The 14,425-nt window shown below is 38.2% G+C and overlaps 2 protein-coding genes across 3 annotated transcripts in view; one reads left to right on the top strand and one right to left on the bottom strand.

The window, feature by feature from the left end:
* LOC124772519 (protein CREBRF homolog) overlaps positions 1-11,794 on the top strand; it is a 104,818-nt gene extending 93,024 nt beyond the window's left edge. For both annotated transcript variants that reach the window (XM_047249452.1, XM_047249367.1), the window contains one exon: positions 11,392-11,794. In XM_047249452.1, the coding sequence (XP_047105408.1) occupies positions 11,392-11,501 (110 nt within the window). In that variant the 3' untranslated portion in view covers positions 11,502-11,794. The remainder of the gene's footprint in view (positions 1-11,391) is intronic.
* LOC124774952 (spermine oxidase) overlaps positions 1-14,425 on the bottom strand; it is a 146,246-nt gene that overhangs the window by 47,658 nt on the left and 84,163 nt on the right. The gene's annotated exons all lie outside the window — the stretch shown is intronic.

Here is a 14,425-nt window from a genome sequence, read left to right as displayed (position 1 = left end):
GACGAAAAGACTCTTAATAGAATTTGATTCCACGTGGAACTACTAGTGTGATTCAGTCCCTCAGTAAAAAATTTTTTTTGAGAGTGTAAAGCATTTTTTTGGAAAATTGTTGGGCAGTATAATTTTCAATGGCTCTTTGGCATTTCAGATTTATCAGTGTAACAGTATTGTTAAACTTATCAGTTTGCATCATCATGTTTTGTGAATTTAATCAAGTATGCCTGGTACGCAGCAAAATATGCAGAATACCGTATTTACTCATATCTAAGCCGCACTTTTCTTCTGGATTTTGTAATCCGTAAAACCTACTGCAGCTTAGAATTGAAGGCAAAGTAAGCAGAAGTTCTGAAAAATGTTGGTAGGTGCCGCCACAACTAACTTCTGCTGTCAAATATATGTAGTGCTACACAGGCATGATTTGCAGGCACAAAGATAAATACTGGGGCCAAAACCTCTGCGTCTGTAAATAAATTTAAGAAAGAAAAAGTTAGAAGACGAGCTTTTTTCTACGCCCCGAGTTTCAACCACTGCATTTTCATACATAGAAATTCCATATTGTTCATCTTCGAATGTAGCAGCCTTTCAAATATTCGTAGCAACAAAAATAAATTTCTTTTAGGATTGTTGCACGAGTTGATACGCTGGGGCTCATTAAGATTTCACGTTGCGACACCTTTTGCTTAGTGGAATTTTTTCAAGTGCTTGTCGGTGTTAGTAAACCATAATGAAGCGCTTTCATTATAGTGCCAAATTCAAGAGGCGAGTTATTTCTTTTGTCCAACAAAGTTCTAATTGTGCTGCAGGTTTACAATACGAGATTGATGAGAGCAACGTCAGGCGATGGCGACTGCAGAGAGATAAATTATTTAAATGTTCAAGTCACAGGGAAGCATTTACTGGGCCAAAGTATGGCCGATATCATGTACTAGAAGTGATTTTAAATGAATTTGTTAAGGAACAGTGTCAGAAATTCCTGCCTGTGAACGTCGAATTTTAAAAATTAAGGCACGTGAAATTGCTAAGGAGCAAACAATCGAAAATTTTAAGGCAAGTCCAGGCGGATTGATCTGTTTATGAAGCGCTGGGGTTTTCACTTCGGAGGTGAACTTCAGTTGCACAGAAGCTGCCGAAAAATTATGAAGAAAAACTTGTGGAATTTCAGCGCTTCATAATTAGGTGGTGCACAGAAAAGCAATACCTTCTTGGTGAGATAGGAAATGCTGACCAAACTCCCATATATTTTGACATGCCGTCAAATTATACGGGCGATGCCAAAGGAAAGAAAGACATAAGTGTTCTTACATTAGGGGGTGAAAAACAGCGGATGTCCGTCATGCTCGCTTGCACAACAGATGGACATAAATTACCGCCATTCATAGTTTTCAGGTGAAAGAGTTTACTGAAATCGGAAGTGTTTCCAAAAACTGTAATTGTACGAGAAAATGAAACTGGGTGGTTTCAGGAGAATATGGTGCTGGAATGGATTAGGCTTGTGTGGAATCATCATCCTGGCACAATGCTTGGTTTACGCGGTCTGTTGGTATTAGATGTGTACCTGCAGTAAAACGAAAATTAGAGGAAATCAAAACAGACTTGGCAGTAATTCCAGGTGGGATGATGTCAATTCTGCAACTACTTGACATTTGTTTGAATAAACTATTTAAGGACAGGCTTAAATGCACGTACACAGACTGGCTTTCGAAAAGCGACAGACAAGTGACACCAACAGGACGTGTACAATGCGCAAGTTTGTCGCAGGTGTGCCAATGGATTTATGATGCATGGAAGTGTGTTCCAAATCAGACTGTGCAACAAGCATTTAAAAAATGTTCGATATCCAATGCACTAGATGGTATGGAGGATGATGCTCTGTATGAAGAAATGAGGAAAAAAGAATTGAGTGGTGGTGATTCAGAATCATGACTGATATTTTGAATATTTCGTATAAGAGGTATTACAAACCTAATAAAATTTTGTTTTAAATTTCAGTGGTTAATTTCTAAGTTATTTTCATTATTTCTTCTTAAGCGTTGCTACTCTCCATTGCACAGGACAGAAAAGCGTGGAGAGCTGCATCAAACCAGTCTACGGACTGAAGACAACAACAACAACAACAACAACAACAACAACAACAACACACTGCATTTGAAGTCATCACTATAAACCTACTACAAAAATCTGACTGGCAAGGCTGTTTGGGATGTTTTTCAATGTGGCCAATGTGGTTCTGAATTTTTTCCTACCTGTGACAAAAGATGGTTGCTAATAGGAACTTTTATGAATCGTGAATCACATGCAGTATTCTCTTCACCTTCAACACAAATGTAAACATTATGCCATGTTTTCTTTCATGTTTGCTGCTATCTCATTTAAATCCTGTCTGCCTAATATAGTTCGAAAATAGAGTGAGACAACAGCAAACGCGGAAGAATATACATATCATGTCATGTTTATATTCTTATGCTGAATAGTGATAATCAGAAATGAAGCACGGCAACTGACAAGCTTTTTAAATCTAAGATGACTCTTAATTTCTGTGCAGAATGTAATGTACTAAAGAGGCGTCTGCAAAGATTTTCAAACGGAGAAAAATTTTCGCTAATCTCTTGTTCAGAACATCTTCTATCATATGCAGTCTATTATTTGGTTCTTGTTGATCATTATCAAAGAAAGCGGCAGTGTAAGTAACAACAAATAGCAGTCTCTTGCCATTGTTTCGCTAATGAGACAATTCCCCCCCCCCTTTTTTTTTTAATTGTAAGTGGTGGTAACGCGCACAAAAGCAAGCCATGCCACGAGAGCAGTGACGGTCGTCAACACTCATTATCAGAATGCGAAAAACAATTTGTGACACAGTACAATAATGCATTTTCAGCTTAGAGTGATGTAAACACCAATAACAAAGAGAACGGCACTTATCAGATTGAAGCAAAATAAGCAATCGATTCAAATCAGACGAAGCACGTGGAAAAGGAAGGGTACCCGTATAAATATGGACAGAGCGCCTGACACATAGTAATGGCTACCTAATAAAGCTTAATTGCTAAGCTTACGGCTCGAACCAAACTACTGTAGCTGTATCTTCATCCATTCGACCTAAAGTGTGTCTCATGTTACAAAGGACCAACTTTGTTTCGATTTGAAGGTGCGGTCTAAAACTTTTCTCTCACCTTGAATTTCGAGTCTCAAATTTCAGGTGTGGCTTAGATTCAGGAAGTTTTTTTCTTTCCTTGATTTCGAGTCTCATTTTTCAGGTGCGGCTTAGATTTGAGTAAATACGGTAAAGGCCACGACTATTTCTTCCTTCATCCCATTTCTGCCTAAATAAAACTAGTAATTACTGTGGAGTGCATTAATACATTAATTTTGCTTTTATCAGGTGTGATTTGTATAAGGAAAAATGTTTGTTTTCATCGTAAATACACACTTTGCATTTTTTTGGTGACTAACGGGAACTGTTGTGACTCTTCAAGTTTTCCCAGCAGATATGTTGTAAATAGTCTTCACAGGTTTGCCAAACCCGTGAAGACTATTTACAAAATATACATTAATCAGAAATTACTAGGACTTTGCTACAAGAAGTTTTATAAAATATTTCATGTCAATAAATTAAAACTGATGGAAGTCCTGTTATCTATCATACTGCACTGCCTTAATTTTGTTTTCTCTGCCAGTCACTTGTGTAACAGTAACATTTGCAACAGTTTGGCTATCAAAACACACTGAAAGTTATTAAAAAATACCAATTTGAGACAATTTTGGTTTGGTTTAAGTGCTTAAAATTCACTAGTGTGCACTTCAGATTTCACGCTATGTTCTTTTGTCATGACTATGTGTGCTTATTTGCCAGGTTCACACTATGCAGGAAGGGCAGTACAGACAGCTGTTATAGGTAGTTCTTCATGTAGCAAAACTGAGTAACTTTAAAAGACTGTCAAGCAAAGCTTTTGGCCAAATAGTCCTTCATTAGAATTAAACAACTTACACACACACACACACACACACACACACACACACGCACACACACGACCACAGAATGCACCTTAGCAGCTAAAATTTTGACAGTGCATTTCTTGTGGTGTATGTTTCCTGTTTGAAAAATATGAGGGTAGGTTTTGACATGTCTGATTGGACAGTTCTCTTGCCGATCTATTGTGATAGAGTAGAAAACACTATAAGAGCTGTGTTGTGTAGAGACTTGATTTTATATTGAAAATAACTTTTATTTATGGTATGTTTTCGGATTTCCAACTAACAAGGGGAGGCCGCCAATTGTGAAATTCAGATTCGATTCATACTGCGCATAATAAAAGCTCATGGCCAGAGGTGTAATGATGCAAAGCACCAAGATGCACTTCTTGGACATTGTCGAGAAAATCGACAGTTAAAAGAAACCATTGCGGTGAAATACTCTCTACGATTAATAATTTTCTACAGCGTCGTGGCACAGCGGTAAGCGCTCGGGTTCGTAATCCGAAGGTCACCGGATCAAATCTCGCGTCATGCGACCTTTTTTTTAATTTTTTTTTTTTTAATTCAAATGTGTCTATACACACACACACACACAAAATATATTGCTGGCAACAAACTGTCCATTCGCATGAATGGACACAGGCAGACAGTGTTTGTTGGTAATGAGGATCACCCTGTGGCTAAACATGCCTTGGTGCACAGCCAGCACATCTTGGCACAGTGTTACACCGTCCGGGTTATCTGGATACTTCCCACCAACACCAACCTATCCGAACTCCGGAGATGGGAACTTGCCCTTCAGTATATCCTCTCTTCTCGTCATCCGCCAGGCCTCAATCTCCGCTAATTTCAAGTTGCCGCCACTCATACCTCCCTGTCTTTCAACAACTTCTTTGCCTCTACACTTCTGCCTCGACTGACATCTCTGCCCAAACTCTTTGTCTTTAAATATGTCTGCTTGTGTCTGTATGTGTGGATGGATATGTGCGTGTGTGCGAGTGTATACCTGTCCTTTTTTCCCCCTAAGGTAAGTCTTTCCGCTCCCGGGATTGGAATGACTCCTTACCCTCTCCCTTAAAACCCACTTCCTTTCGTCTTCCCCTCTCCTTCCCTCTTTCCTGATGAGGCAACAGTTTGTTGCGAAAGCTTGAATTTTGTGTGTATGTTTGTGTGTCTATCGACCCCTGCCAGCGCTTTTGTTCGGTAAGTCACCTCATCTTTGTTTTTATATATAATTTTTCCCACGTGGAATGTTTCCTTCCATTATATATATATATATATATATATATATATATATATATATATATATATATATATATATATAAAAAAAATACAAAGATGAGGTGACTTACCGAACAAAAACGCTGGCAGGTCGATAGACACACAAACAAACACAAACATACACACAAAATTCAAGCTTTCGCAACAAATTGTTGCCTCATCAGGAAAGAGGGAAGGAGAGGGGAAGACGAAAGGAAGTGGGTTTTAAAGGAGAGGGTAAGGAGTCATTCCAATCCCGGGAGCGGAAAGACTTACCTTAGGGGGAAAAAAGGACAGGTATACACTCGCACACACGCACATATCCATTCACACATACAGACACAAGCAGACATATATATATATATATATATATATATATATATATATATATATATATATCTAAAAAGAAAGATGATGAAACTTACCAAACAAAAGCGCTGGCAGGTCGATAGACACACAAACAAACACAAACATACACACAAAATTCTAGCTTTCGCAACCAATGGTTGCCTCGTCAGGAAAGAGGGAAGGAGAAGGAAAGACAAAAGGATATGGGTTTTAAGGGAGAGGGTAAGGAGTCATTCCAATCCCGGGAGCGGAAAGACTTACCTTAGGGGGAAAAAAGGACAGGTATACACTCGCGCACACACACACATATCCATCCACATATATATATATAAATAATTCCCGGCAATCAGTTGCAACAATTACGCATATAATAAGTTGTTGAAAGTCGTTTGTCGTGGAAAAACTGGTGACTTCGAACATCATTATGTTTTCCACAAACAAAGTTGTATTTTACAAATGTTATTAATTGTGTTCATAATATTAACCACGTATAGTTGACGGAAGACGTAGAAACGATATTCCGAAACGAATACGTATAGCGTAAGTCAAACGTTCGAATTAGAATAGAAACCCCACAAACACAAATTTGCTGTGGCAGGTATGAAATATAAACTCCGCTACTCGCTCGTTACACTTGAAGGACAGATGTTGAATGGGCCGAAACGAGCCGCCGCATAACAGCGTAGTTGCCTGCTAACTTCGAAAGAAGGTAGATTCGGTCCCTAGCACAACTTATAACATCGTCGAAAATCAGTGCGGATGTGAGAGCTTTGGTACACCCTGTTAAACAAACGGAAAAATGGAGGCGGTATAATTGGAGAGCGATCCGCCTTCACCAACATTCATAAGCAAACGAAAGCGCTGGCAGGTCAACAGACACACAAACAAACACAAACACACACACAAAACTCAAGCCCTCGCAACCCACGGCTGCCCCGCCAGGAAAGAGGGAAGGAGAGGGAAAGACGAAAGGATGTGGGCTCCAAGGGAGAGGGCAAGGAGTCACTCCAATCCCGGGAGCGGAAAGACCCACCCTAGGGGGAAAAAAGAACAGGCACACACTCGCACACACACCCACATCCAACCGCACATACACAGACACAACTAACTGTGTATGTGCGGTTGGATGTGGGTGTGTGTGCGAGTGTGCGCCTGTTCTTTTTTCCCCCTAGGGTGGGTCTTTCCGCTCCCGGGATTGGAGTGACTCCTTGCCCTCTCCCTTGGGGCCCACATCCTTTCGTCTTTCCCTCTCCTTCCCTCTTTCCTGGCGGGGCGGCCGTGGGTTGCGAGGGCTTGAGTTTTGTGTGTGTGTTTGTGTTTGTTTGTGTGTCTGTCGACCTGCCAGCGCTTTTGTTTGGTGGGTCGCATCATCTTTGTTTTTGGAATTACAAAGACTAATAATAATAAAAAAAAATGTTGCCTGGCGCAAGATTCGATCCGGCGACCTTCGGATTACGAACCCGAGCGCTTACCGCTGCGCCACGATGCTGTAGAAAATTATTAATCGTTGAGAGTATTTCACCGCAACGGTTTCTTTTAACTGTCGATTTTCTCGACAACGGCTGAGAAGTGCATCTTGGTGCTTTGCCACATTACACCTCTGGCCTTGAGCTTTTATTACGTGCAGTATGAATCGAATCTGAATTTCACAATTGGCGGCCTCCCCTTGTAGGTTGACAATTACTTTCTTCACAGTATTCAGACTAGTGTAACTGTCTTCAGGTGCTTCAAGTACACAAAACTGCTACTTGAGACATTTAAAGATAATAAGTTATTTGTTGGAATATCGCACAGAAAAATGTATATGTCAGTTTATTTGGTAAGCTGGAAACATATAATTAGTCGGACCTCAGAAACCATGTAACTATTGTTGTTTTCAATACTTTAATTTATTGAGTAAATGCTCAAAAAATTTCTTTAGTCCATTATTTTTTGCGTTTATGGCAGATCTTTCTTTTATGTTGTGAACAGTGGAACTCATCTTTATTTTAAATTTCTTATTTTATGGTGCTTGCTACTTTTTGTAAATTGTGGATCCAGATTGAACGTTTTCCTCCAGTAGACTGTGTGCTTCAATGTAACATCCAGATAATGTGCCAGAGAGTTACCAGAATCCAGATTTTTGCTTTCCATAGACAATTAAGCAATCACAACCGATCCTCTCTCCTAAAATCTTCAAAATTTAATAGTGGATGACTGTTTTAGAATACGAGGCGGTGCACAAAAGTTCTCAGAATAGTATTGCCTTGGTTGGAGGTTGTGCAGTACACATTCAACTCACTAGGGATGTGATGCGCAACTTCTTGGGGATTCAGTACTGTCTGTGGCATTGCTCGATATATTTTGTCTGCTTGTAATAAATGTTTTAGCTGCATGTGTTTTGTTCTATCTCCTCAGTTTTGAAGCTGGCAGATTTAAGTGAACTACATGTAGCTGTGAAATTTTGCTTCTTGCTTGGGAAAAAGCCCAGGATGATGACAGACTTCATGCTGGATGTCCATCAAGTGCCTGAACAGATGAAATTGTTGAGAAAATTTGGGAACTTTTTGCCAAGACTGATGATGGACTATTGAATATATGATAGAGGGAATTGAATTGTCTTTTAACTCAGCTCAGGGATTTCTAACAGAAGATTTGGGAACTGAAAAGGATCAATGGCAAATTTTTGCTCCAGTTTCTGATTGATAAGTAAAAGGAGTACTGAGTGGAAGCATTCTATGCTTTGATACATCTACAATTATACTCCGCAAGCCACCCAACAGTGTGTGGTGGAGGGCACTTTACGTGCCACTATCATTACCTCCCTTTTCTGTTCCAGTCGCGTATGGTTCGCGGGAAGAACGACTGTCTGAAAGCCTCTGTGCGCGCTCGAATCTCTCTAATTTTACATTTGTGATCTCCTTGGGAGGTATAAGTAGGGGGAAGCAATATATTCGTTACCTCGTCCAGAAACGCACCCTCTCGAAACCTGGCAAGCAAGCTACACCGCGATGCAGAGCACCTCTCTTGCAGACTCTGCCACACATCTCCGTAACGCTATCACGGTTACCAAATAACCCTGTGACGAAACGCGCCGCTCTTCTTTGGATCTTCTCTATCTCCTCCGTCAACCCGATCTGGTACGGATCCCACACTAATGAGCAATACTCAAGTATAGGTCGAACGAGTGTTTTGTAAGCCACCTCCTTTGTTGATGGACTACATTTTCTAAGGACTCTCCCAATGAATCTCAACCTGGTACCCGCCTTACCAACAGTTAATTTTATACGATCATTCCACTTCAAATCGTTCCGCATGCATACTCCCAGATATTATACAGAAGTAACTGCTACCAGTGTTTGTTCCGCTATCATATAATCATACAATAAAGGATCCTTCTTTCTATGTATTCGCAATACATTACATTTGTCTATGTTAAGGGTCAGTTGCCACTCCCTGCACCAAGTGCCTATACGCTGCAGATCTTCCTGCATTTCGCTACAATTTTCTAATGCTGTACCTTCTCTGTATACTACAGCATCATCCGCGAAAAGCCGCATGGAACTTCCGACACTATCTACTAGGTCATTCATATATATTGTGAAAAGCAACGGCCCCATAACACTCCCCTGTGGCACGCCAGAGGTTACTTTAATGTCTGTAGACGTCTCTCCATTGATAACAACATGCTGTGTTCTGTTTGCTAAAAACTCTTCAATCCAGCCACACAGAACAGGTCCAAACATTTATTTTCCAAGATTATTGGTGGTCATGGTTCTATGGTTACAGCCATGAAACCAAACAACTGTCCAGCCATTGGAAAGTGTAATTTTCAGTTGAGAGGCACACAAACAAGATAGAAAAGGTAGCTGAGCTTTTCGACAATGTTCTCCACTTTTGGACAATGTTCTCCACACATGTTGGATGGAGTGAGTTAATGGAGAAAGGATGTGGTATGGAGAGAAAGTGGTGGCAGTAAGTCTACATTACCGTATTTACTCGAATCCAAGCCGCACTCGAATCTAAGCCGCACCTGAAAAATGAGACATCAAGGAAAAAAAATTTCCCCAAATCTAAGTCGCACCTGAAATTTGAGATTCGAAATTCAAGGGGAGAGAGAAGTTTTAGGCCACTGTAATATGAGACACACTTTAGGTCGAAGGAATGGCGATAGAGCTACAGTAGTTTGGTTCGAGTCGTAAGCTTAGCAGTTAAGCTTTACCAGGTAGCCACCGCTATGCATCAGGCACTCTGTCCGTATATATACGGGTACCCTTCCTTTTTCACGTGCTTCGTCTGGTTTGAATCGATTGCTTACTTTGCTTTGATCTGACAAGTGCCGTTCTCTTTGTTATAGGTGTTTACAAACTCTAGGCTGAAAATACATTATTGCACTGTGTCATGCATTGTTTGTCGCATTCTGATAATGACTGTTTACGGCCTGTAGAGGAATCATCTCATTAGCGAAACAATGGCAAGAGCCTGCTATTTGTTGTTACTTACACTGCTGCTTTCTTTGATAATGATCAACAAGAACCAAGTAATAGACTGCGTATGATAGAAGAAGTTCTGAACGAGAGTTTAGTACCAGTACATTACATTCTGCACAGAAATGAAAGTCATTTTAGATTTAAAAATCTAGTCAATTGCCGTGCTTCATTTCTGACTGCATCACTATTAGGCATAAGAAATATACGAATATAAACATGACATGATATGTATATTAGTTTATTAGGCAGACACAATTTAAATGAGATAGCAGCAAACACGAAACAATACATGGCAAAATGTTTATATTCGTATTGTTCTTATGGTGAAGAGAATACTGCATGTGATTCACACTTCATAAAAGTTCATATTAGCAACCATCTTTTCTCACAGGTATGAAAAAATTAAGAATGTAGAGTTCCCCATATTGACAAACATCCCAAACAGTCTCGCCAGTTGGATTTTCGTAGTACATTGAAATGCTGCTACATTCGAAGATGAACAATACGGAATTTGTATTTACTTCGTTGGATAATGTACGAAAATGCAGTGGTCGAAACTCGGGGCGGATACAAAAGCTCGTCTTCCACCTTTTTTTAATTTATTTACTGACATAGAGGTTTTGGCACCAGTATTTATCTTTGTGCCTGCAAAGCATGCCTGTGTAGCACTACATATATTCGACAGCAGAAGTTAGTTGTGGTGGCACCTACCAACATTTTTCAGAACTTCCGCTTGCTTTGCACTCGATTCTAAGCCGCAGGCGGTTTTTTGGATTACAAAAACTGGAAAAAAAAATGCGGTTTAGATTCGAGTAAATATGGTACATCCACATCCATACTCTATCAAGCACTGTGAAGTGTATGGCAGATGGACGATATATGACAGTGTAGCACATAATCAGGGTTGCTTCTCTTCCATCCACATACTGCTTGGCCTGGAAATGAGAGCAATATTCTAGGCTGAGAAACACAAGTCTTTTGTAATCAATTTCCTATGTATACTCATTGCATTTTCCCAGTGGCCTACCAAGGACCAAAGTCTACCATATACTTCACCTATGAATGAATCTGTGTGATAATTCTATTTCATATCCTCACAAATTGCTACATCCAGGTATATGTATAAGTTGACTGATTGCAGTGGTAGATCTTTAACATTGTAGCCATAGAATACTGTTTTGCATTAAGTGTGACCTCCCTTTTTATGCTCACCAGCTCAACCTGACACCACCTTTCATCACAGTAAAGCTAAGAGTGCACCTAAAATATTACTTTGTAATAAAAACAACAGTAAAACAGGCAATTGACTCATTTTGTTTCATTCATGTATTGTTTGATGCAGAATTCAAGATTGCTGGTCACACAACAGACTTTGTCAATAAAGTATTGGAGAAAATGAAAAATGGTGTACCAAATGGTGGACTGGATGACCTTCAGAGTATACATATGTAATGAATCCAGGTACGTGGGAATGGATGACAATAGTGTTACAATGATTATGATAATAAGTGTTATGATAACGCTGGAAAAAGTAATTTCAATGCCCATTTTATGTACTGCAACTTTGGCCACTACTGAGCAATTGTAAATGTAATGTAAAAACAGTGGCCAAAGTGCTCTTACATATATAGTGTTACTTAGTAAGTAGTGTCACTGTGCTGATTCAAAAATATTGTGCTGTATGTAAAACTTTTTATGCTCTGTTTCCTTACTAATTGTATTATATTCATTGAATAATCCCCACATAATGCCAAATATATTGTGCCCTGAGACAGTATAGATAGATATACATTGACACTAACTGTATATTAATTCTTGCTTACTTTTTTGACTATAATTCTTGAGCATAATAAATAAAAATGGCCATAAATACCTATTTTGGCTGCTTTCCGTGCATGTATGCTCAAAATTTAAAATTGTTAATACTAATGTACATGTTATTTAACATGCCCAACTTGGAAGGTAATGATGTGTTTACAGTATTTTCTTGCACAGAGCGTAGTCACAGTTTCATGTAATTTTTTAAACCGTGATTCTTTTGTTTTACAAAAGCTTCAAGCTTCCTTAATGAGAACAGGTTCCATGGCTTTATGGATTAAATGTACACTGTATCTTGAAGCATTTGTTCGTAGTTACTTTTCAGCAAATACATGGATGTCTGTGCTAAACAAGTTATTGATAAGGATTCAGACACAATTGCTTCACTTTGTTTAATACTCCTTTATTTTTAAATGAATGTAAGATACAGCTACAATGCACAGTATGTGTAACTATCATATGTTACATGATCAGTTTTAGAAGTTTCCTGTCTTTAAGAGAATGCTGTCAGAAGAGATTTTTCGTAATATATGTTTCTTGAACCTCTACCCTCAGTGTCTAGCCTGTATTGCAGATCCTACTTCGAGGTCTCCTTTGTGGATGCAGAAAGTGTCGCATTTATAGTATTTATGCCATCTTCCTCTCAGCTAATTGTCTGTGTAGTGCTCTTCTTTCCCCTGATTTCCAGTTCTAACCAATGTTGTTTTCCTCAGTTCGGGGAGTAGCTAAACAGCTTATAAGTCTACAGAAAGGAAGTGTGGTGCCTGCTCTCATTAGCATTATATGATGGTGCAGAATGGCAAAAATGGTCAACTTTCTGTCATATGTAAGTTTGTGATTGTGACTGATGTGCAATAAAATACAAAAATATTTAAACCAAATCGAGAGTATGCAGTGTGTTACTTGTTCAGTCAACTGTATTGATAGTAATGAAAAAAATTTAATTCTGCTGTCCAGTATTTAATTTTATTCGCTTGCTTCATATTTTTATAACATTGACATGATGGCATTGCAAATAAACTTTTTTTTGCTACTGTTAACTTCACATTGAGATGAAGCTGTCTGACTGACAGCCACTAAAAATAGTTGTCATATGTATTTCATATGTGGGCTTCTATATGTTTTACATGGAGTGTTGGAAGAAAAATTTTTAATCCAAATGTTGGTGTTTACTGATCATGCTGAGCTATTGGCACATGCATGCCTTGACATAAATATAAGTTAATTTTGACACAAAATGAAACATGACTGTTCTCTATTATCAGGTACCGTGAACTGTTAAAAACAAGCTTGCAAAGTTGGTCTAATTGTGAATAACAAAATGCTAAGGTGTCAGTATTGCCCATTTATCACAGTTAGCATATCAGTTCGATATAGTGCTTTCTCACTACTTCTTTTGATAATTCTTTAAGTGAGCAGTTCTTAATAATGACTAATATTGAAGAAGAAACTATTATACACAATATCTGGGACATATTTAGTCATTCAGAACAAAACATAAAAGCAAAGGCAGAAAAATGCCTATTTTTGATTGTAAGAGGAAGGACAAAAATAATGTATGGTGTTTAGTAAATAATGAAGAAATCAGAAGGATTAAGTAGAATTTATAACATTCAATTACTCAATGTTAGTTTGATAACTGTATTCTGCAGTGGAACAATTATATAATCATAGAGCTAAATATACCCTGTGAATATATTTCATATACATTTTTATCAATATTGTAATGTATATTCTCAGATATGTATAAATTTGTGGGAAGCATTATCTAGTAGGTATCAGGTATAGTATTTTGATGGAATGCAAATTGCCATTTGGATATAAAAGTATTGCTTCTATGTGTATAAACATTTAATATTCATCTAAAAATCACCTACAAGACATTTAAATAAATGTTAGGATTGAATGGTTGTTTGCAATTACTTGTAGTATGTAGGTAATTAACAGTATGAGGATACAGAAGGAAACTTATGTATGATTTCAAAGTTGCTTTCACATCTAGAATGGAAACTGTATTTTGCTACTTATTTTTTTTTCTTTTTTAAATAGTTAGAATAATTGTGTATAATATCAAATTCCAGTAGAGGTGAAATTGGTGTGATATCAGCAAATGAATGCCATTGTGGGTATCATAATTGGCTCTTTACTGCAGTTTGACACAAACAGGGAATGGGGAGAAATTATAACAGTATTTTTCTTTTTGTTTTTGCTTACTTCTGGGCAGAGCATAAAGAGCAGTGAATAATAAGGTAATTTGTAACAGTACTGTTCGCTGTTGTAGCACTAAGATTTTTTCATCATAGTGTGTGACTTCACAAAATGTGATAGTGAATTGTGATATTCTATACAGATGTGTGTATTTATATATTCGTATTTTGAAGATGTGCAAGGATATTTTTTAGTACTTTTTAGATTATTGATTTACAAATTTAGAGAGATGTAAGAGGAATGAATGTGAAGAAATATTTATTGTACAGTTTTACAGAAAACCACTATTTTCAGAATTTTACAGGTAGATAATGCTATGAAACAGTGTCTAATAGAAAGCTGAATTTATT

Source organism: Schistocerca piceifrons, chromosome 1 (assembly GCF_021461385.2).
Source record: "Schistocerca piceifrons isolate TAMUIC-IGC-003096 chromosome 1, iqSchPice1.1, whole genome shotgun sequence".
In the NCBI taxonomy this organism is placed as follows: domain Eukaryota; kingdom Metazoa; phylum Arthropoda; class Insecta; order Orthoptera; family Acrididae; genus Schistocerca; species Schistocerca piceifrons.
Note: the sequence above shows the minus strand (reverse complement) of the source record. Positions and strands in the feature narration are given on the sequence as shown.